The following is a 27,965-nucleotide window of genomic DNA, read 5'->3' as shown; positions in this document are numbered from 1 at the left end:
CTGCTGAAGACCGCGTGTGCTGGTCAGCTCTAGACGTGTTCGCACTTGTTTCCACGTGCTAAACTGTATCCATTTTCCGCCACTGCTCCAACGCGGCCACCCTCACTGTGACTCGGGACAGCAAATTAGACTTCGCATACCTAGGGTAGAAGTAAAGAGACTAGCAAGAAATTATTACTCTTCAGTTCTGGCAATCGCGTTATCAGCATGAATATGTGTGAAATTCAGCAAAACTTGATAATTTCTTTGCAACTATGTGAGCTGAGACAGCGACTGGTTAAGCAAATAACGGAAAGGAAAAAGATAGCTATTCTGTCTATTAAAATTAAGACTCAGTGAGATATATCTCATGCGCGTAGCAGATTGCCGAGTTTAACTTTAGAACAGCCAGAGGTCCTAGCGTTCCTAAAGAACAGCGAAAATATGATTACATTACTCTTCTAAACTATGTGCACTGTGAGCGCCCAGATCACAGACAATTCAAATCCTAGTGTACAGTCTCATAGTGTGAGCAGAGACAAATTTGAGGAAAAAAATCTCTTCTGTCTATTTCAAATTGCAGGTAGTGAAACGTCCATGTTGACAGAAGCAGTTATTTCAAATGTCGACTCGCTGATATCGATGCCAATGGGATGCGGAGAGCAGAACATGATGATAATGGCTCCAGTGCTGTATGCATACAACTATCTCAAGATGAAAAACATGCTTAACGAGACGTTGTTCAACACGGCTTTAACCTATCTGCGGAAAGGTAAGTCAGACGAGACTGCTCAGGTTTTGAAAAGATGTGCTGACCGTACAATTCGTGCACACATCTCTTTCCCGTTGAGCGCAAAAAAAACAACGAATTCTAACTTGGGACACCCGCCGCGGTGGCTCAGTGGTTAGGGCGCTCGGCTACTGATCCGGAGTTCCCGGGTTCAAAGCCGACCGCGGCGGCTGCGTTTTTATGGAGGCAAAACGCTAAGGCGCCCGTGTGATGTGCGATGTCAGTGCACGATAAAGACCCCCAGGTGGTCGAAATTATTCCGAAGCCCTCCACTTACGGCACCTCTTTCACTCCCTCCTTTATCCCTTCCTTTACAGCGCGGTTCAGGTGTCCAACGATATATGAGACAGAATCTGCGCCATTTCCTTTCCCTCAAAACCAATTATTATTATAATTAACTTGAAAGCTTCAAATGCCAAATACAATTTTTGGAGAGTGATAAATCAATACAAACTTGATAATTAATAGCAAATGTTTGAACACAACTATAGTTAGGATGGTTCATAGTTAAAGGTGTACTTGTTGTGCAGCTCCTGTAGCCAGCATAGCATAGCTTGTGCCTTCGAAGACTAAGCCTTATTTTTAAGCTACAGCCACGCTACGTACCGTACATTATATATGAGGCAACGCACGTGTAAGGACATAGTGCAATGATACTGACATTAAGCATACAACAATACGCAGGAGGGTTAAATGCGGAAAGCGATTCCTTCTAAACTTGTCAACCTCGTCTCGAGTCGATGTGAAAGTTGAACCTTAATAGATTTCAAAATATCAGTCAACGGGCAGTCTGGCGACGTTATCAATATTAACGCACCACACTTCTCGTTCTGAAATTGAAATTTTGCAATACAGCAGGGAGATACGTAGGCAAGAATAGATCGAATTGTTATGTTGGCACCTAAACTTGAACAACCCAGTACAAGTTTTTTTTTTATTTCGAGGAATTGCTGTGTGCCATAAGGTGTAACGGTCAATATGCTATAAAATGTTTTGGAGTCTATTTTTACCACGAAAGCTGAGAAGGCTCCGGCTGTTATTGTTACGTGCACACTAAGGTTGGACTTTATGCGCGGTCCGGACCTGTCTTGATGAAAACGTTGAATGCAAATTAAAGTAACTAATGCCAGATTGTAATTTATCTAAACGGGAGTACCACACAATCAAGAACGTTAGCGCATCTCCTTTAACATGCCTGTGTGTAAATCGAAAGCATTTCTTCTTTCCTAAGGTTTGGAAGTCCTCTTGATCTCCTTATACTTTATGCCTGCAGGATATCAGCAAGAACTGTCGTTTAGGAATGACAACGGATCATTTTCTACTTTCCAGAACGGCCCCGGAAACGTGTGGTTAGTAACCCCCTTTCATCCCTATCGTTGAATGCACCTCTTTTGCGTACGACTGGCTGCTGGATTTATAGATGCCCGAGAACATAGTTCCGATGATATGCAACACGTTTTTGCGGAACGAATGCTTTTTATCTTCATTTTTTTCAGGCCTTTTGCGTAGGTACGTAGAATGAAGAAGAATGCGCAGGTCTCCGGCCGAGCGCACACTGCCAGTTCCAGCTTAACAATGTGAGAAAATGAATAGACAGGAGTGCATTTTCCCGGAATCGCGAAGCTACCGAAAGCAGCTTCCTCAGAGCGTTCGAGAGGAAAGCAGTTAGTTGTACAGGCGGAACTTTTCTGCAATTCCTCACGCCTGCAAACGAGACATGTAGGCTTTGGAAAACCGTTTTTTCCCCGGAATCCCCCCCCCAATGAAAAGCCGATCACTGTGTATAGAGAAAGTTTCTACCTATCACAAAGTGACTGGCATCCGGTGGCACTGGTGACTGAACCTAGCATCGCGCGTATTCGAGGTGGATGCTCTAAGCGCCGCTGTGGTACTTTCAGCAAATATCCTTTTCAGTGCTGGCCAGGGAAACCCAAGCAGCGGGCCGTGGGAAAGCTTGCACTCTGGAAAAACGGCGCATGGGCAGGGCCACTGGAGAGGAAACCTATACTCAGCGACAGCACTTCTTTGCAATGAAGGGAAGGCAATAAGGGCAGAGCGCTCGCCACTCTGTCATTCCGCCAGACAGTTTCGCTGTACGGCGGTGCATCGTGACGCCTGACACGTTACTCTCCCCGCGTTAACTTCATTCGGTCGTTGTAGCACCTGGCGCCATCTATTATAGCTTCATGGAGCTAGACGTCTATTTAGAAATCAGTCGGGGGCGCCATTTTTTTTCGTAGTATATTTGTGACGGTAATAACGACTTGGATGCATGCGCTGCAATAGGCAGTCTGTTAATGCGGGGCCTATTGATGCCCATACATGCATTACGTCGCACCGCGAGGTGTGCACATCCTTGCGCAAGCACACACTTCTGATCCTTTCATTAACAGGACTGGCTGTTAACCAGGACCAGTTATAATACATACACACTAATACATCAATAGCCTATGCACAAATCCACTAATACAACCGTTAGAAACTGCCATCGTCTTGAGGATGCTTTCTTCATTACAGGTTAACAGCATTCGTGCTCCGCGTCTTTTGCGAGGCCAGAAACGTAATCGACGTCAGCCCTGAAGTCATAGAGAGCGGCCTCTGGTGGCTTACCACGAAACAACAAGCAAATGGCACCTTCGAGGAACGTGACCCAATTCTTCACCGGGAACTGTTGGTAAGGCCGTCTTTATTACGTATACTTACTGTGCGTTCAAGTCTGTGTTATCTTAATATTTTCTTGCAGCAAAAGCTGCTATAGCTTTATTTTAGTCATATAGCCCAACATTATAACGTGCAATCTCCAGCGTCAGCTGCAAGACCGTAATTATTTAGCGAACAAAGCTGTTAACTTAATTAAATTAAATTAAATTAAATTGCCACCTGTCAACCGTGGCTGGTGGCTGCACAAGTGAGCAGAGAGAGGGAATACAGAGAGAGGGTTAAGGTGACGGCTGGCCTATTGGCTTCTGAGTTTATGGCGAGAGGGGGGAATGCGCAACCGAAAGGTGGCCGCGACAGAAAGAACCCAGAAAGTCACTGCCGAGAAAGGGGGAGGTTATGACCAAGACGGAGGAATGCGTAGCCATATAGTGGTTACATGGCCGAATGTAGTGGGCTATATGTCTAATCCAAAACTATAATGGTTTTCGGTGATTCATGCTCTAAGCCGGTAAGCCTAGCTCCACAAATTCATTTAAGACGAGAACATAGCTATGTGAAACAGACGGGCGAAGCGAACAGTGCACTATTCTTAAACCGCCTTTTGGCCCGCAGTTCTGCCTTTATGTACAATATGAAACGACACCTTGCCGAGCTCTGTGTCTTGTGATGACTTGTGCCACCTTCCTCTACTTGTAGAGTGCTATCCTATCCTTTGCACCAATATTTTGCCCACAAAATGGTAGTTTTAATAGGACCTGGTCATTGTCTTTATATGATGTGGGCGTTCGTCTTGAGGGTATATAATCAGTGTATCGGCGGCCTTCTGGAATAAAGTTGAAGTTAAGCGCAAATGTCGTCGTGTTTTGTGTTCCGCCAGTCCTTCCGTGTGTTTAACCAATGTGATGTCAGGGAGCCAGGGAAGTGACGACAAGCGTAAGTAGAAAGCTTTTTTTCTTTAACTTTGTGTTCTTGGGAAATTGGGAAACCAGTTCGGAAATTATTGTTTCTATATGAAAGGAAATTTCTCAATGAGCAGAAAGAAAGCGACATGTCACCGATGCAGTCTGGCCCGCGCATTTTGCATGTGGTAATCTACTGGCGGTGGTGCGGCTTTCTAACATTTCACTTGGGAGTCTGATTGTTTTGCGCTTAGCCTATCCCCCTTAGCGTTCACCTGCGCTATCCCAAACCACAGCGACGGACGTGGAGTGTCGTGGCATGGAGCAAGGGCCAGATGAACATGTCCTAACGTAAGAACCTAAGAACACGACCTAACGATGAACATGACCTAACGTAACGTTCTCGCATCTGTGCGATAACTTCACTTCACTTGACTTTGTTACCTTGAAGGCCCCCGGGATTGGGGGTGTTACCTAAGGGGTGGCTTACATGTGTAAATCAGATTTAATAAACAAAGAAAACACGTAAGGTACATAAATTATTCACTGTTAAATATAGTCGCCAAACAATCCACAAACGTTGATGGACAGGTGATTGCGGCGATGCCGTGTGGAAGGCCGTTCCACTCCGTGGCTGAACGTGGAAAGAATGACGATGCAAATGTAGTAGTGCGCGTACGAGGCCGCGCAACTTGAAGGGGATGACCAATGCGGGGGGAAATGCATGCCGGCGGATTGATGTAGGGTGGATGATGAAGTGAGCTGTAATAAAATTTATGAAACAAGCACACACTAGTTATACGACGTCTACAAGCTAGAGATGTTATGCCTTTCTCTGCTTTTAATGATGTCATACTAACATTATATGAATGCTTCTATGTTATGCTTCTTTAAGCACGATGTTCAATTATGCTTGTTATGCCCGATGTTATGTTATGCTTGTTATGCACGATGTTATGCTTCTTTTAGCACGATGTTATATGTTACGCTTCTTTTAGCATGTTATGCTTCTTTTAGCTGTTATGCTTCTTTTGGCACGAAGACTACCAGAACCCAGCGCCTTCGTAAACTGTTCAGCTGGCGAGCTGTCTCGGGAATTGTCTAAGTGCACTAGAGATATAAACAAAAGTACACGGTTACAAAGCAGCGGCTGCACCTCATTAGGTAGCTAGAGCTCTATACGCAACATGCTGAGGACGTGAACTCCGTTCCCATAAGCAGTATGCGGTTGTCTGATATGTACTATCACCCAAAAAACGATTGTGCTGCTCATTTCTTACCGCGATGAACTCAACCACTTAAGAATTGCGGAAAGTTTTGTTTGTATAATGTAATGCACTCACCTCAACGAGAGCTATGTGGTTCTGCTCACAGTGTAGATTTTTTTTTTTTTGCGCGGTTGCCCGCCAGGATTGCAATGCGCTAGTAACGCTCTATGAACGGGCCCTTGGCGTCGAATATTGACACATAAAATGCCATAAAATATTAACACAGGGCACTAGTGTAGAGTGGACACAGTGCTACCGCCAGTCAACAATAAATGGTTAAGCAGTGAACATTACTGACACATGTCGCTGCCTGCCTTCTTCACATAGGTCAGCCTAGAAGTAGCCCGGCTCTGAGTATTGCGATTACGAAGCCCTCTTCCACGTGGCTGAGAGAGCCGGCACCTTTCTTGAAACCCCCCATGTTCACCATTGTCGGGAAAAAATTTTGATAAATTAGAAATTTGTAAATTACTGTTATGGAAATGTTGAAGGTAATGGACTATTCTTCCAATGCGTAGCAAAATATTTTTTATACGTTTTTCCATCGCTCGCATAGAGCAGTTAAGACTGCCATAAAAACCAATGAGGAACGTTTTTGACGATTGCAAAAACTTAATAGTATACATGAGATGTGCGGATGTATTGATTGTTATATGTAGTGAAATCTTACGATGCATGAAAACATTTGCGTTCATAAACTCATTTCAGTTCAGAATTGCTTTTCTACCGAATTCGTCATTATGGCTATGTTATGTTCATGGCGCCCAATTTATTGATCCCTCTTTCTTGAATTTCCCTCCGCTCGCAGGGCAGCGTGCACGGCACGACAGCCATGACAGCATTCGTCCTGCTTACGTTTCACGAATGCGCATCTGCATCGGCACCCATACCACCGGTAATATTCACACGCTTTTTTTTGTGCGAGTGTTAGTATACATGGGCAGAGATTGGCATTAGCAGTGTCGTGGACTAGTTTAGCTAAAAAGCGCTCTATATTCGAATACTAAAAATGTTGCCGGGATGAATACGCACTGGAGTCGTGTGGTAAGCATACATGTAGTGTGTACGTATATACTGTATATACGTTAGTATATACGGAAGCCTTCTATTGTCACCCTTACATCTTTGTTAGCCTGCTGCTTACATTATTAGTATTTTATATAATTCGTGTGCTGTGGAGCAGTTTGATCGTTTGTGTTGTCTGAAAATTAAAAGCAAGTTATGTTCACATCTCTGACATCGAAGTAACACCTGACATGTTAGAAAATTTAACATTTTAGTGAAGTAGTCAATAATCTAACTGGCGAGAGATCCGTCGCAAGAATTATAAACTTCTAAATCATTCACTGACACATGAGTTACCACTACGGATCGAGTTCAGGGGAAAATAAGGGCCTTATATACTACACACACTTATTACGAAGCCAACGCCAGTCCCGAAGTCATTCCCTCGGTTTTTACGCGTTGCCTAGTTGAAGGCAAATGCATACTGGAAGCGATTTGCTGAAAGGCTGGCTTGGCAAATAAATCTACAATTCTGTGACGGGCCTAATGCGACGTCCTCACCGAGCAGCCATTCATCCGCATTGGACAAGCAAAATGCTAATGTCTAGCTATAACGTACGAGTTTGGGACTACTACACTCTATATGCAAGCCAGCGAACTATGTAGAGATCAAAGAAAAAACATTCAAAGGCAGAGAATGAAGGCAGTGGCAACCTACAGGAGCAGTTATCCTGCATTTATCCTGAAATAGATGCTATAGAACCTGTGGCACAAAAAATGTTATTTAGGAAAAAGCGTCCGCTTAGTTTAGCACTTACAGTTCTGACTGCAGTTGCCTTTCGATCCGTGCCTGATCAGCAACAATGAGATTTGCCGTGGAAACAGCGCAGTGTGTTCGCAGTTAATTTATTGCAATCCCATTCTGTTGCAGGAAGCAAGTGTGACCGTAGCGCGAGCCAGGTTTTACCTCAGGGAGCGTCTCGACGTCATCAAGCACCCTTACGTGGCCGCGCTTGTAGCTTATGCCTTGAGCTTCGTCCCAGGAGCCGACTGGCTGAAGTCGATGGATGTCTTGAAAAGCCATCTGCTGGAAGACACTGGTACTATATATAGTAGACTAAGTCCCTATGAATGTATACTGCTCTTTCTTCGTCGTTCAATTGGACTCGTTGACGAACACACGGTTAGTAGATCGGGCTACTAGAAACGAACACGTAGTTGTGTTGACAAAGCTTTTCGCTCAATAAGGCATCGTTGAACCCTTCACGATAGCTGTTGCTGCTATTAGATAATGCCCGATAGCACTGCCTGACATCAGGCGACTCATCTGATGGTAAACCTTGTCATTTCGACACAGTCGCCGGTAACATCCACGTGCTCTAGTTCGTTTGCATATGACAAAAATAACCAAAGGGTGGGTTGTTGCGTTATATTGGGTTTAATTGCACACAGGCACCTAAGGCCATCATGCGCCAAGCATAAGGCATCGAAAAGTTTTTTGCAGAATTTTATTAAAAAAACGGGTAAGTGATCGATGGTTTAGACAGCCTAAAACATTACTTTTCCTACCTAGTGATTATGAGGGAGATGCATTTCAAAAACTGTCACTAGTAAGACCTTTAAAAAAACTCGGGTAAACTGAGCGAACATCCTATGCCGAGGCTCCCAACCAATCAAATAAAGATCTCAGGCTTCTTCTCAGGAATGATGAAGTGGCTGAGGTGTATCGTAAAATCAAGCGAAGCACTGGGTAAGGACACACAATTTCTGAGGAAAAAATAAACCTGCTTTTTTTTAAGAAGCTAGAAAAATAAGAAATGTCAACATTTCAATCATCACTTAGGAGCAGCGCTGGGTGAGAAGGAATGCATTCATTAAAAAATTTAGTAAAATAATCTTCAGTTTTATCTAGTTTTGAGCATGTGAATAAAACATTGTTTTGTGTGAGAGTATCTCTACATCTTTCACAAACAGGTTTGTCTTGTTTCGTGAGTAAGTAGTTGTGTGTCAGATGTATGGGTCCTATATATGCGAAGCCGGCATAATATTACTTCAATGAAACGTTCCTGGTGCCTGCATGTCTTCCATTCGCACAAGGTGGGTTTTGTGAAGTGTAGTTGGTTGTTCAGTTCATTACCCCACTCTTTTTGCCATTTGTTCTTCAATTTATATGGCCAAAGATGCACAACCTTAACTAATGCATGGTATGTTGCACCAGTGGCAGAAATCATTTCATAATTTTATGAGAACGAGAGCATTAATTCAAAGGAAAGATAACTACTGATCTCCCAGGGTAACGGAATGGATTCAAAGATAAACATGATATAGGGACCGGCAGAAGTTGCAACGGGCGGATAGAACTAGAAAGTTTGTGGGATAAGGTTGCCACAACCGCAAGCAAGACAGGAATTACTGGAAGTCAGTGCAAGAGGCCTTTGCCCTACAGTGAACCTATTTGGGCTGATGATGACGACAATGGTGATGGAAAGGATGATGAAGGAGGAGTAGGAGAAAAGTGTAATGAATGAATTAAAACTTTATTGGTTCCTTTAGGAAGTAGTAGCGGTAGAGGACGAAGTCTTCGTCTTAAACCTTGGGTCCTACTTGACCGTGGGTGGGCCCCTAGTCCAGGGCTCCACTGAGTCGGGCCACCTCGCTTGCGTGTGCTATGAGGGCCCTTTGGACCCCTAGCTCGAAGCTGGTGAGCCGGCTCTCCCATTGCTCCGCACTTGGTGTTTTGTGTTTGTGGAATGCTTGATTTCTTCCGCACTCCCATGTGACATGATATAGCGTTGGTTTGGCTCCGCACCACGGACAGTTGGCGCTATACTGTGCGGGGAACATCTTGTTTAATATGTATAAGTTTGGGAAGGAGCCTGTTTGCAGTCTTCGCCATCCTGTGGCTTCCTCCTTGGATAATGTTTTATGTGGGGGGGGGGGAGGGGGTATTGGAATCTTAGCCCCTTATATAGGTTTAATAATTCCGAATGGCTGTCCCCGCAATTAATCTGGGGGCCCTCCGGGGTTAATGACGTTCCTGCTCGGCTGGTCATTCCTCGAGCTAGGTTGTCTGCCCCTTCGTTGCCCCTGATCCCTGCGTGACACGGTATCCAGATTATGTTGTGTATTGGTCGTCCCTTGTGTAAACTTTTTTTAGGGTACAAAGAGTGTTTTAGAACGAACGCACGTACTGGCATGCATTTTCAGAGATGAACACATTGAGCACGGGAGACGACGCCACTGGCGTGGACGTGGAGGGCACTAGCTACGCATTGCTCGCGCACCTGAGGCACCGCGACATGGACTCGAGCAAGAAATTCGTGAACTGGCTCCAGAGGCACCGGTCAGCGTCTGGGTCGTTTGTGTCCACCCAGGTTTGTGCAATACTAACACAGTTAAAGGTAGTGCTTTGTGGAGTGCATTTGGCAGGTGCTCTCATGTCATGAAGGGCAGAATGGCACGGTTTGTCACAAAGAAAGCAAATAAAACTTGAATCCTCTCTGACGTCACTTATGCATGAGAACCCCGTAGGCTAATGAAAAGGCCTTCAGTTAAACTAAGCGCAGTGCAGCGACCAATGGAAGGGAAAATTATTGTTGTGACATTAAGAGGCGGAAAGAGAGCTAAGTGGGTCAGGAAAGAAAAAAAAGTTTGTTACATTCTAACCTGGATCAGGAAGTAGAGGTGGGCATGGCCAGGAAATGTAACTCGACGGGTATTAAAAAGGTGGTCCCTTAGGGTATTGTATTTCTTTCCAAGACACGAGAAACGTTGCAAGGGTGGCAGAGATTCAGGCAGGCCAATGATGTTAGAAATTATTCGGTAATAAAATAGCCGCAGCTGGCTAAACACGTAGTTAATTAAAGGCCAATGGGAGAGGAGGCTTTCGCCAACTGTGGGCGTAGTTAGGCTCAAGTTGATGGCGATATGGAACCTGCAGCTGAAGTTAAAGGATGCGCTGTGTAAAAGGAAAACAATACACAGAAACCAAGCAGCCGGTGATGGAATGAGTAAGCAGAAATTGATTGAACGATCGCGTGACTTATCGATCGATCGATTGAATGAATGAATGAATGAATGGCTCTGCCTAAGGAGTGGGATTGTCCAGCATTATTCTGAATTTATGTTGGAAATTGCATCTCGCTTTACAAGTTGCGACATTCTGAGAGCGTAGACATTACGAACGTTGAACCACTGATGTCAGTGTTTGGTGTTACGAGGCCTGCTACCGTTTCACTGCCGCTGCGCCGCAAGACATTTCAAAGTTTATCCCACATGCAGGCATCAGCAAAGGATCGAAACACGCCGACAGTGCATTTTATATTCTTTCTGCAGGACACTGTAGTCGCACTGCAAGCTATTTCCGAGTACTCCATGCAAGCAACGAAAGCTGCTCCAAATATCTCCGTCTCAATCTTCGCCGATAATACGAAGTATTATTATGACATCAACCGTGGCAACGCTGGTGTGTTGAAGGAGTTTGATGTGAGTATACCAATATGTTGGTTTCCGTCCACTGTAGTGGCTCGAAGGTGTCAGTCGCTTCCCTATCTGTCGTTTCTGCTCAAATCAAATATTTTTTGAATGTCGATGTGCACAGTTGTTTAATTAAGAGATAAAGACATAACCACTCACTTCACTGCTGTAAGATGTCACCACGAAGTAGAGTAACCGCTGACATCGCCTCGTTACCGTTTCTAACTCGAGGCGCATGATTGAACGTTGGACGAGCCAAAAACAACACATTAGAAAATGATGAGAGGTGACGAAAATAAAACGGTCGCTTTGGAAATATTTACCTTCAAACACTTTGCGCATTAGCTTTGATAGTCATTTCCTCTTAACAACTTGCTCAAATTCTGCGCAACAATGCATCATAAATTTAGGCTTCACAGTGAGCAGCGCTGACAGCCCAAATTTTGAATTTCCTGAACCTAACGTCAGAATCTGCAAATATAATCACATATCTTTACACCATGTGATTAAATAGATATAATAGGAATATCTCGCACCAAAAAAATCCGTTTATTCATGTGCGTGACGCGTGAGAGTAAAAAAAAAAACTCACAGGTCCCCTTTGTGATGCGTATATTTACCAACGATAGCTGCAGGAACCCATTTGGGCTCGTTTCCGTGTTGTGGCAGTTCCTTGCGTTCAAGCTTCATTGCTGCGCGCGTTTCTATCTTAGACGCAGCACTTGCCGCCGATCACTAAAAGTCACTACTGCCAACAGAACTTGATTGGCGATCGTGCCATCCTAGTCTCTTGACCTCGTGCACGGGAATATGTGTCGGAAAACAAGAAGATTACGGAAAAGCAAGGGTAGAATAATTGCCGCCCTAACCACATTGTACCAACTGAGACACTCTATAGCTTGCTCGCATCTATAGCCATGCGGTGAGGGGGTGGCTATGAGCAGAGGAAAAGAACAGTTAGAGCGCAGTCACAGTAACATCACTGTTAACGGAGGCAAAACACCCACCCTACCAAGCCAGTTCACGTTTCGCAATATCCACGCCTGTAACTGGAATACAAGCCTAGTAGGTATAGGTACCATGTTGTCCAGTTATGGGTGCCTCAGCTGGCACTAAGTGGAATTTTTTCTGCAATTCAGTGTTGTATGATAATATATCATGAAATCCCTTAGACTAGTACGAGCCAGAACCTTAAGGTTCGTGGCAGTGCTCTTGGATAGCACCGTGGGCTGTATGAAAAGATTGTTCGATAACTCTAGCATATTTCATTTTAGTGACTAACGCAATTAATAAGAAGGAGGGCGCGCCACGCAACACCTTTGCGTGAGGAGGGTGAGATGAATGCGATCGGGTTAGCGACGAGTGTCCACAGTTTCGTGAAAACTTGAATAATGTTGACGCGACAGTGTGAGTACCCCCCTCCCCTGCCAGAAAAAGATTCTCCAGCGTCGGCGTTTGCATTCGCTTCAAGTCTCGCAACCTGGGTAGGCCGCCTAGTTCACGTGACCTTGTGGCGACATCACAACCTGCACATCGGATTGTGAGCACAATAACCACCACAGCAGGTGGCAGTTAAATTAATGAATGGTTGCAAGAAGTTTCTGGGTCGCACAAGCCCCACCGGTGGCAGCACCCAAGTCCAAAAATTTCGGAGAAAATGTTTCAAAAATTGCAATATTGCAAGGTACTTTCACAGTAATATCGAAGGTAATTGTCCATTCTTCTGTTATGTAGCAAAATCTTTCTTTTAAATCGTTCCGATCGACCACATAGAACAGTTAAGTCTACTGTACAAAATCAATGAGAAACGCTTTTGACAATAGCAAAAACGTTAATAGAAAACAAAATTCAAAACTGCCGTCTGGTGATTTTGAATGTTATAGTGAAATTTTGCATTATATGAATAAATTACGTTCATAAATGGTTTCCCGCTCAAAAACTTTTTATCCAGATTACTGGGTATGTGCCATCGCAGGTGAGTAGCGAATCGCTTAACCACTGCGCCACTGTGCCAGGAGGCGCATCAGGACTCATAGCGATCTATGAATGTAGAATCGAGAATGACCAACGCTGCATATATAGACATTAACCGATTAACACGGTCGCGTCATACCTTGAAGGCGTTGCTTATGTCCCTTCCAGTTTTTCTTTTTTGCTATCTAAATAATAATAATAATAATAATAATAATAATAATAATAATAATAATAATAATAATAATAATAATAATAATTGGTCTTTGGGGAAAGGAAATGACGCAGTATCTGTCTAAAATAACGGCGGACACCTGAATCGCGCCGTAAGGGAAGGGATAAAGGAGGGAGTGAAAGAAGAAAGGAAGAAAGCGGGGCCGTAGTGGAGGGCTCCGGAATAATTTCGACCATCTGGGATCTTTAGCGTGCACTGACATCGCACAGCACACCAATCACGGTTTTAATATTCCTATCTCTTTCAGAAACTCATGAATGAGGCAGGGTTTAAGGGCTATGCCGAAAAGGCTGCCCGTTCATAATTACAAGGCTTCACCGTCTCCTAATGCACTAAATTACTTTTCAGATCTTTGACGCCAGACGACCAATAGTCATCAACGCAACCGGAATGGGAGTGGCTGCGCTGAATGTCAGGCTCAGGTACAACGTCCTGAAGCCTCCTGAAAAAGTGTGCAAGGTATTTTTTTACGCACTGTTCTCACATTCTTCCGTACTCGTATCTGCTGGCTTGGATGGAGCGCCTAAACTTCCAATGCTCCAGCTAAGCTCTCTCAACCGATGTCTCTTTTCTCCGCTGCAGTTCTCACTTTCCGTTGAAGCTGGTACTGGTAAAGGAGGCAACAAACTACGCGAAGAATTTCCTGCTGCACTTCTGGAAAAATTACGCGTCGATAAAGGTAGTGAGAAGTTTCAGTGGTTCTTGTGTCTATCGCTGTAAATGTAAGATAGCTGGCCACCTTTTTTTTTAAAGAGAGATTTATTGCCTCAGGGCATCAATGATGGTGTGATGAAATATGTAGCAGGGATTAAATGAATGAAAAAATGCTAGCTGATTTGATGAAGTCCAATAGAGAACGATGGTACGGTCCCTGAGCCCAGGCAATATATGAAGCAGGGCTGCTCGGTAAAAGACCCGCTGCCTTCAGGAGCCGGATCCTTGTCGGCTTGAGAGCTGGGCAGTCCCACAGTAAGTAATGAATGTCGGTTTCAATGTCCTCGTGTTTACATATCGGGCACCCAGGCCGAAGAAACAATTCTCGGTACTGGGGCCACTTCCGGGTGACGGCAGGTGTGAGGGTAACCCCGACCCGGAACCTCCTCTGCACAGTTAAAACCGCGGGGGAGGGTTACCGCACACGGAGGGATGATAGAACGTGTCCGGCGCCGGAGGAGTTCCTTTCTTGATGAAAGGAGGGTAAAGTTGTCGAAATGAAGGTGCCGAGGTGGTGATGAGCCTGGAGTCGCGAGGCGGGTCGCTAAATCTGACAAAGAAAACTTACATACGAACGTCATTTTGCCTCTTAATAAAAAAGTAAGTGCATTTTAAACGAAGCGCACGCTTTATGTCACATCACATTGTCTTATATGCCGCACTATTCTGACTCGTTACAGAACTGCTATCAAGAAACCGTGTGGGAAGATCAGTTGGTGAGATAAATTCACATGCATTAAATTAGCGTCGCCCTCATCGATCTGAGTCGCATCTAAACTTGAAGCAGTTTTAGGCATTAGTACGCACATGCTTTCCATATAATCGTTTGCGAGGTGCGAACTGTTCTTGTTTAGTTACGTCTGATTATTAGTGTGCCTTTTGTGTCGCAGTGGCGTTACGGATGGCCTTGCACGTTGCGGTGTCTGCGTAAAAAAAACTGTTGCGCAGCACTGAAACGTGGTCAGGAGTTTCAACGCATCGCCAGTGCTGACAGCTGATGAGTGAGAAATCAAGCCAGTTTTTTTTCTCGAGGGAGCGCGCAGAAATATAAAGAAGCGTTGGCAGAGGCTATAAACTATTGTTGGGTCCTTTAAGTGCTTGACGATATTTCTTTAACTTGTTCATAGTATTTGAATCTTAGATTCCACTGGTCGCTTCAACAGGTCTGTTTTACAGCCAAAGAGTCAGCTATATATAATAAAATGCGGTGCGCGCTGCCAGTGATGGATTGCTCTTAAACTTGTCGTTCATAAAAGAGAAAAAAAACACGAATAACTACGCATCTGTAAAAACTTTCAGGAGTGAAATCAAAGACGCCTGCCGACGACAGCACCTACAATGTCAAGGTCTGCTCAAGGTACTGTGGAACACTCTAAGCGAGCTTGAGACAGCCGTTGGCTGAGACATGCGCGCAGATGCAGAAAGTTATAGCCGAACCGTTGTGAGCGGCATGCATTTGTCGGGGATTTTCCTCTTCAGCGGTAATTCCACGAAGCATTGTTCCTCGCGACGCAAGTTAAGATGACCATGGCTGTCGTCTTCTACTCACGCTGGTATAACCGTGCAAAGCAATGAGACTTAGAAGCGTAACGGCGAGTTTCAAAAGTGTTGCCCGGTTGCGGCCGCTTCTACGTTTAGTCACCTCGCGTTATCAGACACTTGAGCTAGGGCGATATTGTAGCGAGAGCTACACTGGGCGACCAGTCGAGCTTTTCGCCGTGGCTGGGAGAGGCCGCTTGTGCGCATGCGCCGTTACCATGGCAACCGGAGAGGAGCAGCAGATCGCCGCGGCCTTGCGCCCGCTCCACCGTCGGAGCCGCGCGCTTCGTCGCCGCCTCGCCGCACGCCGCTCTATCACCCGAACCGCGCGTTGCATGCGCAGCATTGCGTATAAAAGCGGAGATGTAATGGGCGGCTGTATCACAACGTTTGACATTGATACAGAGAAGGAGAGTCCAGCCGCTGCTAAACGGCGGTACAGACAAGAGAAGGTAAACTCTTCCGGTCCTGAGGCTGTCGCCTTGCATTTGGCTACTCAACAAAGAGAGAATGAGCGTAAAAAGGCGAAGAGAGCAGTGGAGACGCCCGAGCGACGCGATAAACGACAGCGGATTGGTGGCCCTCAGCTCATCACGCGAAATCATCGAACGGCGTGTCGCAGGAATATTCAGCTCCTGCGGTTGGCGCTTTGGTCTTCTGACTCGCTCCTATGACAAAAAGATATCACACACCATCGCGATCATTACCTTTGTCAGGGATAGGTGCACTCCTCGGTACAGAACAGTGCAAATCTTAGCTGGTACGTTGAGGTAGGACATTTCGCGAGGCCATACGTAGGCTTGGTTCCCGATTGTCGCACAACTTTTTGATCCGCTGTAACGATTCGCTAGTGACTTCACGCCAGCCATCCTCATAGTGCTCTTGCGTTATATATTCACATACGCTATCAAACACAACAGCACGTCGCGATTAGCCAGTGGAAAAGTGCGGAAACACAGGCTCCTTCAATATGAAAGGTGTAACAACCAGCTTTCACTAAAGACGAATGCTTAAGTTTCTTTTTCTAGCAAAGGTGAAAGTGTGTTCGCGTATCATACGCCCGCAGGAAACCTAGGGAGACAGGAGGCAGATATCGCCTGCCACGCATAATGGCATAGTAATAACTAATTGAATGTTCAAACATTGCTCGCTTTTTATTAGAGGAACCTGTACGCTTCATGAGAATTGATCGGTGCCAGACGGTCATGATGCATGCAAAAACTGAAGTTTCACTGTCTGACGTGGCTGCCAACACTGAGCAATTTTTGAGCCTTTGCCGCTGGGGCCGTGCTACTTAGACGGTTTGCCGTTGGTTAGTACTACTTTTAAACGTGAGCGGCTGAGTGGCACTGATAGCTATCAATGGCGCAGCCGTTCCACCAACAGAGCCTGCTTCACAGGGAACAAAGAGAAATGGTGACGTGGCCATTTAAAATGAACATGAATATCATAAATCGAAATTTGGGACGTTAAACCCGCATAAACCAAACCAAACAAAGAACACAATTTGTCTTTTTTGTGATCATTATTTTTTTGTTTTCAATTGCCCCCAGTCTTTGATAATGGAGCCGGCCAAATACATTCTATTGGTAGCTATAAACCCTGGAGTCACACGGGGTCCTAATCAGTAGTACAGACGAACGAAGTTAATCGAGAAAGAAATGGCTGCAAAATATAGACCTTGTTTTTTTCATTGCGGTCTTTGTAACACAGGTATCGCGATTCTTCACAAACTAGAATGCTGCTGGTGTAACGCAGTGCGTGTACCTCAGGGAGGTTTTCTTTTTGTCAAAGTGTATTTTACACCCACTCCTGCTTAAGGCTTTGCAATAAAACCAGCAGTCTTCTGTAAATAAATAAATAAAAATACCGCTGACCTACGCGTCAGATGGAATTTTGAGGGAGAGAGAGAAAACTTTATTGTCCTGATAGGGGTTGATGCTGGAGTCCCCATACAAAAAAGTCCTATGGGCGTCTATGGAAAAAGCTATGTCCGTCTATGGCCTTTTATGAACGTCTATAAGCACCCATAGAGGTGCTTATTGACAGCTATTGAAAAATCTATGCCACTAAAGCTATAGCTTTGGAACCATACAATTGTCTTAAGCTCTTTATAGAAAAATATATCAGTCTGTATAGACAGCTATATACAGAAATAGGAAAGGTCTATAGCTATTTGGGCCAAAATTCTATAGCCGGCCATAGGACATTTTTGTATGGGTCATTAGGAAGGAGTCCTCAGCCTAGGATTCCTGTGGCCCGAGCTATCAACTGGGTTCGGATAACGAGCTTACACTGCTGAACAAGTGCGCCTTCCACTGCCCCCATCTTAGTGAATAGCGACCCTCACACAGAATCGAATGTCCTAGATAAAAAATGAAAGTATTGATTCCATTTCTTTGAAAGAATTGAAAAAAAGACTGTTCTAACGACTTCAGCGTTGGCGTTGTCGTTTGAGTTTTCGCCTCGCATGAGGAAGGGGGCATCGTTTGATCCCCAGTTCCGCCGGATAATCCCGGTTTCCTATGTAGACACACTTTCTATTGGCCATGCGTCGGGCTTCTCTGGGGCTAAACGCTTGGAGAATGGGTCTTTGGTACCATATATGCCATGGCGTTCTTGGACCGAAGCTGTCCTTCAACCATTGTCCTTCAACCAGCTGTCCTTCATCATTTATTTACCCTTAGCCTCTTCAAAATAGTTTCTTGTTCAAATACAATTCCTGTTGTTTTTTTCTCTCGTGTGTCTTTCGATTATGCAAGACCTTCAGTTTACATAATAAACTTTACTTGCAGGTACTTAGGTGGGCAGGAGTCCAACATGGCTATCATAGATGTTGGAATTTTGACCGGCTTCAGCGCCATTGAGGATGACCTCAAGAGGGTAAGCCTAATTTCACCTGCATAGCCTACTACTTTTCTGAACGCCACTAGAAGCGTATGTCGGTCAAGCATAGAAATCGATAGAGCCGACAAAACCGTGCTTCGAGACGACGAATGCGAACAGCTAGTTACCAAGAACTGCAGGGCACCAACCTTTAAATGAATGAATTCTCCGTCGAGGTCTTCACGTGTCTTCACAGCTTTTCTGTGTAGGTTATTGAATTAGCTAGTGACCTAGGATGTTAGGATTCAACGTTTCTTTGCATCCAGGTCTATTTTTTCTTGTCATTCCTTTGACAGAAGCCGCAACGAATGCGACGCGTTATTGAATAACCCATTATTTAAACAATGACAATGAAACAGAATTTTTAACACGGAGCTACCAGCACAGGGAGGAAAGCGGCGGCGACGAGCTCCGCTGTACTATGAGGAAGTAACAAGGAAGACGTGGAAAGCAATTGGGAGTGCTGGTTGGAAAACGCAGTTTAAAAAGGCGTTTGCTCAAGAACGGCTCGTCGTGTTGGATAACCATGAAAACCATGTGGGTGAGATCCTGCAGATTGGTCGAAGCTGTTCGGAAAGAGTAGGGCACAAGGTGCATGCCGAACTTGTGAAGAAGGCCACGCATGTACTTATGGCGCCAAGAGACGATGGACAAGGAGGCCATGAGGTGGATACTGAAGTTTTCCATTGGTACCAAGGGCCATCGATGGGCACTTCGATTCTCTTGCCGACTAGGCAGAACCGGTGAATGTACTTGTAGTCATCTGGTGAATAAGAATAATAATAATAATAATAATAATAATAATTGGTTCTGGGGGAAAGGAAATGGCGCAGTATCTGTCTCATATATCGTTGGACACCTGAACCGCGCCGTAAGGGAAGGGATAAAGGTGGGAGTGAAAGAAGAAAAGAAGAAAGAGGTGCCGTAGTGGAGGGCTCCGGAATAATTTCGACCACCTGGGGATCTTTAACGTGCACTGATATCGCACAGCACACGGGCGCCTTAGCGTTTTTCCTCCATAAAAACGCAGCCGCCGCGGTCGGGTTCGAACCCGGGAACTCCGGATCAGTAGTCGAGCGCCCTAACCACTGAGCCACCGCAACGGGGTCATCTGGTGCGCTGTCCTTAAAATCAAGCGTTTCTAAATTCCACTGCCATGTGCTGAAGAACCAGGCAGAGACACTCGTTCAATGGTCAGGAGCCATCTAGAGGGGAAAGAAACGATGGTGTTATGGAAGCTACAGTGCGGTGTGCTCTCCACTGTCCATCATTAAGAGCCTGCCAATTGAATGAAAATGCGGACGGTAAATTCTCGAGGTGGCGTGCTGATCTGGGTGTTCTGTTCAAAGCTTCTCTTGCAAGCTCAGTTCGATGCAGTGCGAGAGCCCCTCTGTTCTTTCCTAAACAGTTTTCCCTGGTAGCGCTAGTACACAAGGTCATCAACAGCTGCCAAACGGGCTGTCAGCAGTGTGCAAATGTCATCATTTTCAACATTCAGGGGAATCTGTGAGTCTGATAGTCTTTCTCGTTCTTTTTTTTTGTATTTAAACTGCTTCACCGTTCAAGGAAGTGCATGAGATCTTGCCCTTACGAAGGCAGTGCCCGATTTTACGCGGGAAGCCCTGAAACCGGAAAACACAACAGCGAACAGTCGGAGGAATTGCTTCTGCTTTGAGGAACTATGGTGTAGTGAACAATGGTCGCTACGACTTTCGAAATTCGTGTTGTTTAAGTACGGCCGAAGTGTTTCAACAATCTGTATCATAGATGGGTATTCTCATTGTCTCATGGTTTAGTTAGTGTCTGCTTCATACAGCGCCCGGCTTACGATCGAGACCGGCTGGAGAGTGTAGGCCATCCAGTACCAATACCGTGAGAATTTCTCTTGACAATGAAAAGCTTGTTGGTCTGTTCAGAACGTTATCAGCTGCCAGATGTTACTGAGAGTAAAGAGCTGTTCTGAACTACTGGTCATTCATTGCACTCTTAGTCTCCACTTAAGAAGGCTTGGGAGTGCTTTTGCAAGTACTGAAACCGTGCACTAAAGCCGCCTTATAGGTCACGGGAGGGCGAATCGCTCCCCTAGTGTCTGGCTTTGCAATAATAAGAAAAATCGGCGGAGTAGTTGGCCGGGAAGCGAGGGTAATAAAACAACTGACCCAGATCCAACCGCCGTAGTGTCCAGCTTGAGGTAACAGTGTCACAAAGCAAAAAAGAAACTTTTATTCTGCTTTCTGTGGTGCTTTCTTGTTGGCAAGCTGAAGGGGCTTCTTCGACAGTGAAACGTTATTTCAGTTCATGTTCATTTCAGTTTTCTCATCGAGCTGTAATATTTGGCTACCCCAACCAAGGAACCGTTGGGATCAGCTTATTTTCAACTCCTATTCTCTGTCCTCTCAGATAAAATATTTTACGTGGTGATGACAACACCGTAGGCAAGTAGACTAACGGGACATCGAAACAAAATCTGTACTTCGCTAACTTACGGGGGCAAAGAATTTAACAAATCGTTGGCTGCGATAACAACAGGCATGATCGCCGGTTGTCCAAGGAAAGGAATGACCGCCGCACTCTGCTGCGCTCGTATTAAAGCTTGGAAAGAACTTTCGAGATATGGCCCGAAACGCATCTAGGTAATCTCGAAGAACGTCCCTAAGAACGTCTCGAAGAACGTGCCTATGGCAGCGATCATTCAAGGGAGACGTGGTCTCATCTCGCGTCACAAAGTGATGAAGCCGCGTTACGGCAGCACTGCGTATAAACGAACAATCTTTAGAAAGCTTCGTGCCAATACGTTCTGGAGCAGAATCTACATCACCTCAAAGAACCTCCTTCCTTATCGGCCCTTTCTTTTTCGCCTCCTCATCCCATCTCCTTTGTGCAAGACCCAGACAGACTGTTTATGTAAAAGCTTTTCCAATATTATTTACATCTCGTCTAATCTTCCTGCCGCTCCATACTGTCAGCGCCTATGTATCGCCTGGAAGTTCACTTTGCTTCATACATTCACTACCAAAGCCGCACTGAGAGCAGAGCTGGCAGCCAGGGATGGTTGATCATACGGCCGATACACGTGGCCACACCTATGCGGCTCTGAACTGCAGACTTCAGAAGGGGGTTGTAGACAGTCTCACCATGTGGGCAAAGTTTGAGCTCCTTATTTAACCTGCAAGTTCCTTTTGCGATTTTTGTCAAAATTTTGCAAGTTATTGCTGGATAGCGGTGGAAGCTGCGAACAAAGAAGTTTATTTAGTTTTTCTTACCTTATTAGGCGGGACAGTTCGCTATGTATTTGCAGATTTAATACACGCTCAGTTTTGAGTAGCTGAGTCGACTCCGAGATTCAGGTCAATTCTCGTTTCCTGATTGAGCGGAAAGTGCAAGAACGACGCGGTACCAATAATTAGGCGCGCGTCAAAGAGGCGAGGCAGCGTTTGGTGTTCGCGCATAATAACCTTTCAACCCTTCGTACTAAATCTCATCACAATGCTCCTCCCAAGGACAAAACAGCAGCCGTTTGCAGTGGAAGCTTTGCAGTGGAAGCATTTTGTCAAAATTTTTCGCATTCTTGTCCTCGTGCTTGACCTCAAAGTAGTTGCAATCAAAGGAGCTAGAAACTGCTCACAAACACCACTTCTTGAATCTTTTCGTGCAAGAGAATCTAGAACTTGAGTGAAATAAACCTGACAAGCGTATTATTTTTTGGAAAAAGGAAAATACAGATCAATATAGGCAATGAGTGTCTGTGGGTGTTAGTTCAAAAAAATTTGCTCTCCTCTCTCTTCTCGTCAAGGTAGCGCGGCGGTCAGCCGCACCTGTAAGGCAGGCTAACATTAGTTCGGGATGCATATCCCATGAACGCACAAAAATGGTAAAGAAACATCTGCAGTTATCTTGGACGAAACTTCAATTTCTAAGCTAGCAGCCTGCTCTTTTGTGCTGTATTTGTTTACTTAATTTTTTTGCACCTCCAGGTTATCATCGACACCCCAGAAGTCAAGAAGTATGAGATAAATGAGAAGAGCGTCATCTTTTACCTGGCCACGGTACGTATTCAGTGACGGGGAAGTGTGGGTTCAGAACTAGCCACTCTGATCACTTCGTCAGCTAATTGGGACATTGAGAAGCCGTTTCTTTAAACTGAAATTTCAGTTTCAGTGAACGATTGCGCGCACCGCAGGTCATCTGGAGGATATATATTCGCATACCTTGACTAGGTAAATTGAACTAAGTGCGACCTTTGCGCCAACAAACTCGTGGGGTCTATTTAGTAGAGCCTGACACAGAAGAGACTTAGCGGTAGTCTGGAGAAAATGATGGGGATTATAACTGTCGTCTTCCTGAACATTACCCACTTTTCAGTGCCTTATACAGAAAATTTCGCTCACTAAGAACGGAAGATTACTGGTTTCCCAGACCCCGTAATTACTTCATATTAATCAAATTCATTCTCTCTCTCTACTAAAACGCTTGGCTTTCGGCGTCCAGGAAAAAGCGGAGTAATAACAATGAAACTGTTTTATTTCCTGCTTATACCGTCCTTGGTTTCTATCTTCCTTTAGCAATATACAATGTCAGCACTAGAACCAAGAGCGGCGCCCAGACAGCTGTGCCTTGCACTGATTTTGCAGTCTTGCGTGCTGCTCACAAGCACTCAGAATTGCTTGTTTTGAACAAAAAATGAGGAGTCGGCTACTACGGAACTCATGCGGTGGTAGCCGATGAGCAATATAGTCTCCAACAGTATGGGTGCGAAATGCAAACCGCAGATGAAGACATTCATCGAGTTTCATAGCGCAGAGTCACTTGTGGTCTTTGAACTATATAAGATGAAAATCGCAGAATATTTTGGAGTTTTTCTCGATTCTTCTTTCTCTTAATGTAGAACAAAGTCATGACTCATGACTTGAATCCGCTGATAAAGGTCTGACCGTGAAATAATATTCATTATGAAACTTTCTGCTTTTAATCCTCCGCCGTCGGTTCTTCTAGAAGGATCCACTGCCTGTTCTAAATAAGCGTATTGAAATGTTCAGAGCCTGCAGGAAATCAATGAGTACTCATTTTTAGATATTGTCATTCCGACGTGCTTGTCGCATGGCGCGATGTTGGGGCGCACATATAAGTCGTGTAATGCTAGCGCGAAAGCGGGGCCTTCCTGTGCAGGTCAAAGGGCAAGAGTGCGCAAGCCGGAACCTCTCGGCAGTGAACGTTTTTCATTTCAGTTAGGCGTTTAGAAAGTAATGTTTCTTGATGCTCGCTACGAACTCGCGAGAAAGGTTTGCAGTCGGCAAAGTACATCTCTTAGATGAAAAGAAAGACAATTTATGTCGTGCTCCGTACGTCGCAAAACTCAACAAAAGCTACTGAAAACATCGTCTCTTAAGAAGCGCTGCATGTTCTTTCTTCCTTAATCATATCCTTCATCCGCAGTTTAGCGTACACCTACTCTAGGACTGCTACCACGGCTTTCCTTCTAAAAGGTTGTAGCCCGTACCCAGACGCGCACACGTCCCAAGGGCGTTTCGAAGACTTTGGCTGTTGACCGCGGCGGCCGCGTTTCGATGGAGGCGAGACGCAAAAGGCGCCCGCGTGCTATAAGTTTGTCTTCTTTCTTCCTTTTCTTCCGGATCACAACAGATTGGAACGGCCTTCCCCATTACATCACTGCTACAACGGGACCATCTTCGCGTTTTGACAGCTTCTAAGTGACCATTCTGTTCAAAGATTACTTATTATGAAATGTTTCTCTTTGTATAAAAGAGCTCCCTTTATGTATTTACCCCACAACAGAGGAACTTTAAGGCAATAAGCTGAACGCGCGAACCTGGATCAGTCCGTGGTTCGTCGTTTTGTGGTTCGAGGAAACTCTTTTTGCTGATTGACAGGCGCAGGGGCTTCATCTTACGAGAATGACGAATAATGAGGAAACGAGGCACATGCGCGTTACGTTGTTGAAAAAAGGTACATAACGGATGAAACTTTACACGTGTTGCGCCATGCCGCCGGGGCTATACCTTTACTATGCAAAAAGTACTCGATAGAAGTGACATAAGTTTGCCCATCTGACAGCCGAATAATATTTGGAGAGCCGTGGTTAGACAGAAACTACAGACGAAACAATTAAAACGGTCGTGACGTGGTCAGCTAAAAATCGTGCTTTTTACGTTGAAGCAAAAGCCACGACGTTATTATGAGTAGTTAAAAAAGAAGCAGTGCTGTACGCGCGCATTTGAGCTATAAATTGTAATTTGATGACATCGGCTTAAAGCCCCTGTCAGTGACGGCCATATTGAAGCGGCCTGATTGACGTCATAAACCGACAGCTCCGTCGCCTGCCGCAAAACGGCCGCGCGCATGGCCGGCGCGAAGAGGATCTCGCGCCTACCTGAGTGCGGCGTTAGCACACAGTGGTGAAGTTGAAGTCGCCGAGACTGGGCAGAAGGTAGGCGGAAAAGGGAAGGACACGGGCCTTTGTTTCCTGTATCGCCGCTCTAACGTCCTCCCTTCGCCCCACCTCACCCCAATCCTGAACAACGCACAACTCACTCCCTTGCGCTCACTACGCGCATTTCAGTCATTTAGTCGTGAGAACCACGTGACTGTCGGTTTATGCCGTCACAAACCGCGAACGCTCCAGTGTTGGGCGAATGCCACACGGTTCAGGAGAACTTTTAAAATTTCAATTACAAATTACTCGCTGAACCAAATGAGATCATATTTTGTCCGGTTGTTGCGAGCTGTATAGCGAACAACACGCCGTAAACAGCTTGAGTCTGAAAAATGGTGCCATGACGCGTCCAAATTTTTGTTCAAACTGCGAATGTACATTACGCAATTCGTTGAATTTGCAGATAAAGTCAGCTATTGAGACGTGTGTGGCCTTCCGAATCAAAAAAGATTTTGCGGTAACAAACCTCCAAACTGCAACGGTGAAAGTTTACGACTACTACAAGCCAGGTAAGCGCTGTTCCATTCTCTTCAAAGTGCACTGATGTTCATTTCCTTCCGCTTAAGAGCGACAACGAAAATTCGACATAAAAAAGATTCCAATCGAGCTTAAATTGCTTTTCAGAGGATTCTTGCAGTCAGTTCTACAGGCCCGCTGGTTCCTTGGTGGGCTTCTTTTGCGAAGGCAGCCAATGCAAATGTACCGCAGGTATGGAACTTTAGGTGCAGCTTCCATTTTATTCATTGCCTATTTTCACACTCACCATCTCGAGAACAGGTTTTAGCTTTTATTTCGCTATGTAGCGTGTGCCTGTTAAGAATATACTTCTATGGGATGATAAGAGTAGAAAAATAGCCCTTTCTGTTTGTTAACAAGAAACCAGCTGCAGGTTTAGGCAAAAAAAAAAAAACTCGGCAGTAATTGAAACGTGATTCGTGCGCTGCAGATTAAAAAAGCAACATTTTGTAACTTACGCAACCACATAAGGGCCACACAAACCTGGCACCAAAAAATGCGTACGCAGAATTACTGGGCCCGAATGTCATAGAGGATTTGTTAGCGAATTCAATACGGGTTGCGAAAACTGCTGCTTGGTTGGGTTTTTTGCGTAGAAATGTAAGTATTTTGGGATTTCACTCGGCGTTGCATTGACAAAGATCGGTTCCCACTGAATTTCGCGAATCCGACGCTAGGAGGCTTCCAGTGGCAGCAGCGAACAGATGCCCAAATTGGGCAGACGTGCGTCTTGATTCTGCATCTACGCATTCTAAGCTTTCACCTTAGCCCTTTTTAAAGCGACATACTTTTGAGCTCTAACTGTTTGATTTACACCGGTCGGCACTTCAGTACTTTATCCCGAAGTGCCGGGTGATGGAAATCGGCACCTAGTTTCAAGCCGACGGCTTGCAACGTCTCACAAAGTGAAGGGTATCAACGTGTTCGTGATTCATGTTCCTTATAGCTGCATCCATAAAGGGCAACGTTGTGATACGTCACTAACGTTCACTGTTGTTTTTTGTCCTCATACCCGAAAGCAGAATTGACCGAAATGTTTATACGAACATAACAGAAGTGAGCAGAACGTTATGCGAATGCACTCGCAAACTCATCCGGCTGGATTTCTATCGAAGCTTTCGCGTATTTTACCAAAGTTTTAGTTTTTATAAAATTGCCAGTCTTCAGAGCCTATTAGCTTAAAAGGGTTTTGATCGCTATGAAAATTTGTAACCTTATGTTTCAATTCTTTTTGCCATACGCAGCGGAGTGCCCCATTGCAGAAACATTCCAACTTCTTTTAAACAAAACAACACAGAAGCAGCGGGCCATCATAGAAAAAATAGCATGTGACAAGCATGACTTCGGTATGTACCGCTTCATTGATTTTTTTGGAAGCACAGTGCATTGTTGGCATTTCTGGTAACACATTACACTCACCGTTGACGAGCTAAGAGGCGACGCGTCGCTTAGAGAATGAGTACCGAAAGTCTAGAGAGGATGACAGGTTCCAACCTTGCGCCTGAGATGCATTCAAAAAGACCGTTACGAGTAAGTACAAATCCGTAATGGCCAAAACAAGAACTAAAGCCAGTCGACTGTATTAGTTTCTCTCCAAATGCGAGTTAAAAAAAATACTTTTCATGTATTCCAGAAGATGCACGTTTGACTCTTGGTTTTGCTTGCGCAATAAATTGGCATCTTCCTCAAATTACTGTTATGATCGTGTGAAGGTTGACGCCCTTTCTCATCTTTTTTGTGGGGGTTAAGGTGACAATACAAGTCGATTTTTCTGTTGCGTGAATGAAGGGAAAGGGCTATAGAGGCGGTGTTTACATCCTTACGTAAAAAGCTGCTTGAAAGGCGATGAGAAAGGAGAGGACCCTAGGTCTGGTACACTGGATTCGTAGTCTGAGCGCATGACTGGCTAAACTACTGTTCCTGTAAGCATGAACACACGCGGCGTCGACAACGATGTCTGTTTGGGATGACAGTGTCGATGCGACATTCTTAAAGGGCAGGTGAAGAGGTTGAAGAATTCGACGAGTTTAGAGGGGTACAATGTGTGAAACTTGGAGGTAACGCAAGCGAAGTATTTTTGTGCTAGGATTTGAAATGCTGACGTAGTGGCAGAATAGCCCGCATTGGTGGTCAGGCTTCCCTGCAGTGCGCAGCGATGAGCATAGGCCGCAACGATGACGTCACATAGGGCAGCGCTGCGTTTCCAGCTAATAAACGGTTGTTTCAAGGAATTAAACCAACGCCACCGACGGTGAAGCCCACTAAGCAGTGTTTGGTGGTGTTGGAAGACTCACTGCAGTTCGTGGGCGAAGGTAGCGGACATCTGAAATTTTAGCAACAATGACGTCACTACGAGTTTCTCCGCACTTCTCTATCGTAGTAAGGAGAAGCGTGACTATCGCTGCAGTTTTAATCGGCGATTGCGTCACTATTTTAAACGCTGGCGAAAAAAAACTAGGCATGATTTATCTTGAAGCTTCATAGATTTGAGTTCTTGAAGAACCTCAAATTCTCAAGGAACCATTTCACCTTCCCTTTACTTTAAAATTGTAGCCAAGCACGAGCTATCCCCTTT

At 45.1% G+C, this 27,965-nt stretch overlaps 1 protein-coding gene across 1 annotated transcript in view; it reads left to right on the top strand.

Annotated features, from left to right (window-relative positions):
- Positions 1 to 27,965, top strand: part of LOC144106495 (venom factor-like) — an 83,554-nt gene that overhangs the window by 53,329 nt on the left and 2,260 nt on the right. The window contains exons 23-38 of the mRNA XM_077639316.1: positions 563 to 751; positions 2,043 to 2,118; positions 3,287 to 3,443; positions 6,406 to 6,492; positions 7,534 to 7,702; positions 9,810 to 9,976; positions 10,938 to 11,087; positions 13,633 to 13,743; positions 13,867 to 13,963; positions 14,679 to 14,714; positions 15,298 to 15,355; positions 18,333 to 18,420; positions 22,398 to 22,469; positions 25,278 to 25,383; positions 25,499 to 25,582; positions 26,635 to 26,736. Of these exons, the coding sequence (XP_077495442.1) occupies positions 563 to 751; positions 2,043 to 2,118; positions 3,287 to 3,443; positions 6,406 to 6,492; positions 7,534 to 7,702; positions 9,810 to 9,976; positions 10,938 to 11,087; positions 13,633 to 13,743; positions 13,867 to 13,963; positions 14,679 to 14,714; positions 15,298 to 15,355; positions 18,333 to 18,420; positions 22,398 to 22,469; positions 25,278 to 25,383; positions 25,499 to 25,582; positions 26,635 to 26,736 (1,749 nt within the window). The remainder of the gene's footprint in view (positions 1 to 562; positions 752 to 2,042; positions 2,119 to 3,286; positions 3,444 to 6,405; positions 6,493 to 7,533; positions 7,703 to 9,809; positions 9,977 to 10,937; positions 11,088 to 13,632; positions 13,744 to 13,866; positions 13,964 to 14,678; positions 14,715 to 15,297; positions 15,356 to 18,332; positions 18,421 to 22,397; positions 22,470 to 25,277; positions 25,384 to 25,498; positions 25,583 to 26,634; positions 26,737 to 27,965) is intronic.

Source organism: Amblyomma americanum, chromosome 10, assembly GCF_052857255.1.
Source record: "Amblyomma americanum isolate KBUSLIRL-KWMA chromosome 10, ASM5285725v1, whole genome shotgun sequence".
NCBI classification, from domain to species: Eukaryota; Metazoa; Arthropoda; class Arachnida; order Ixodida; family Ixodidae; genus Amblyomma; species Amblyomma americanum.
Note: the sequence above shows the minus strand (reverse complement) of the source record. Positions and strands in the feature narration are given on the sequence as shown.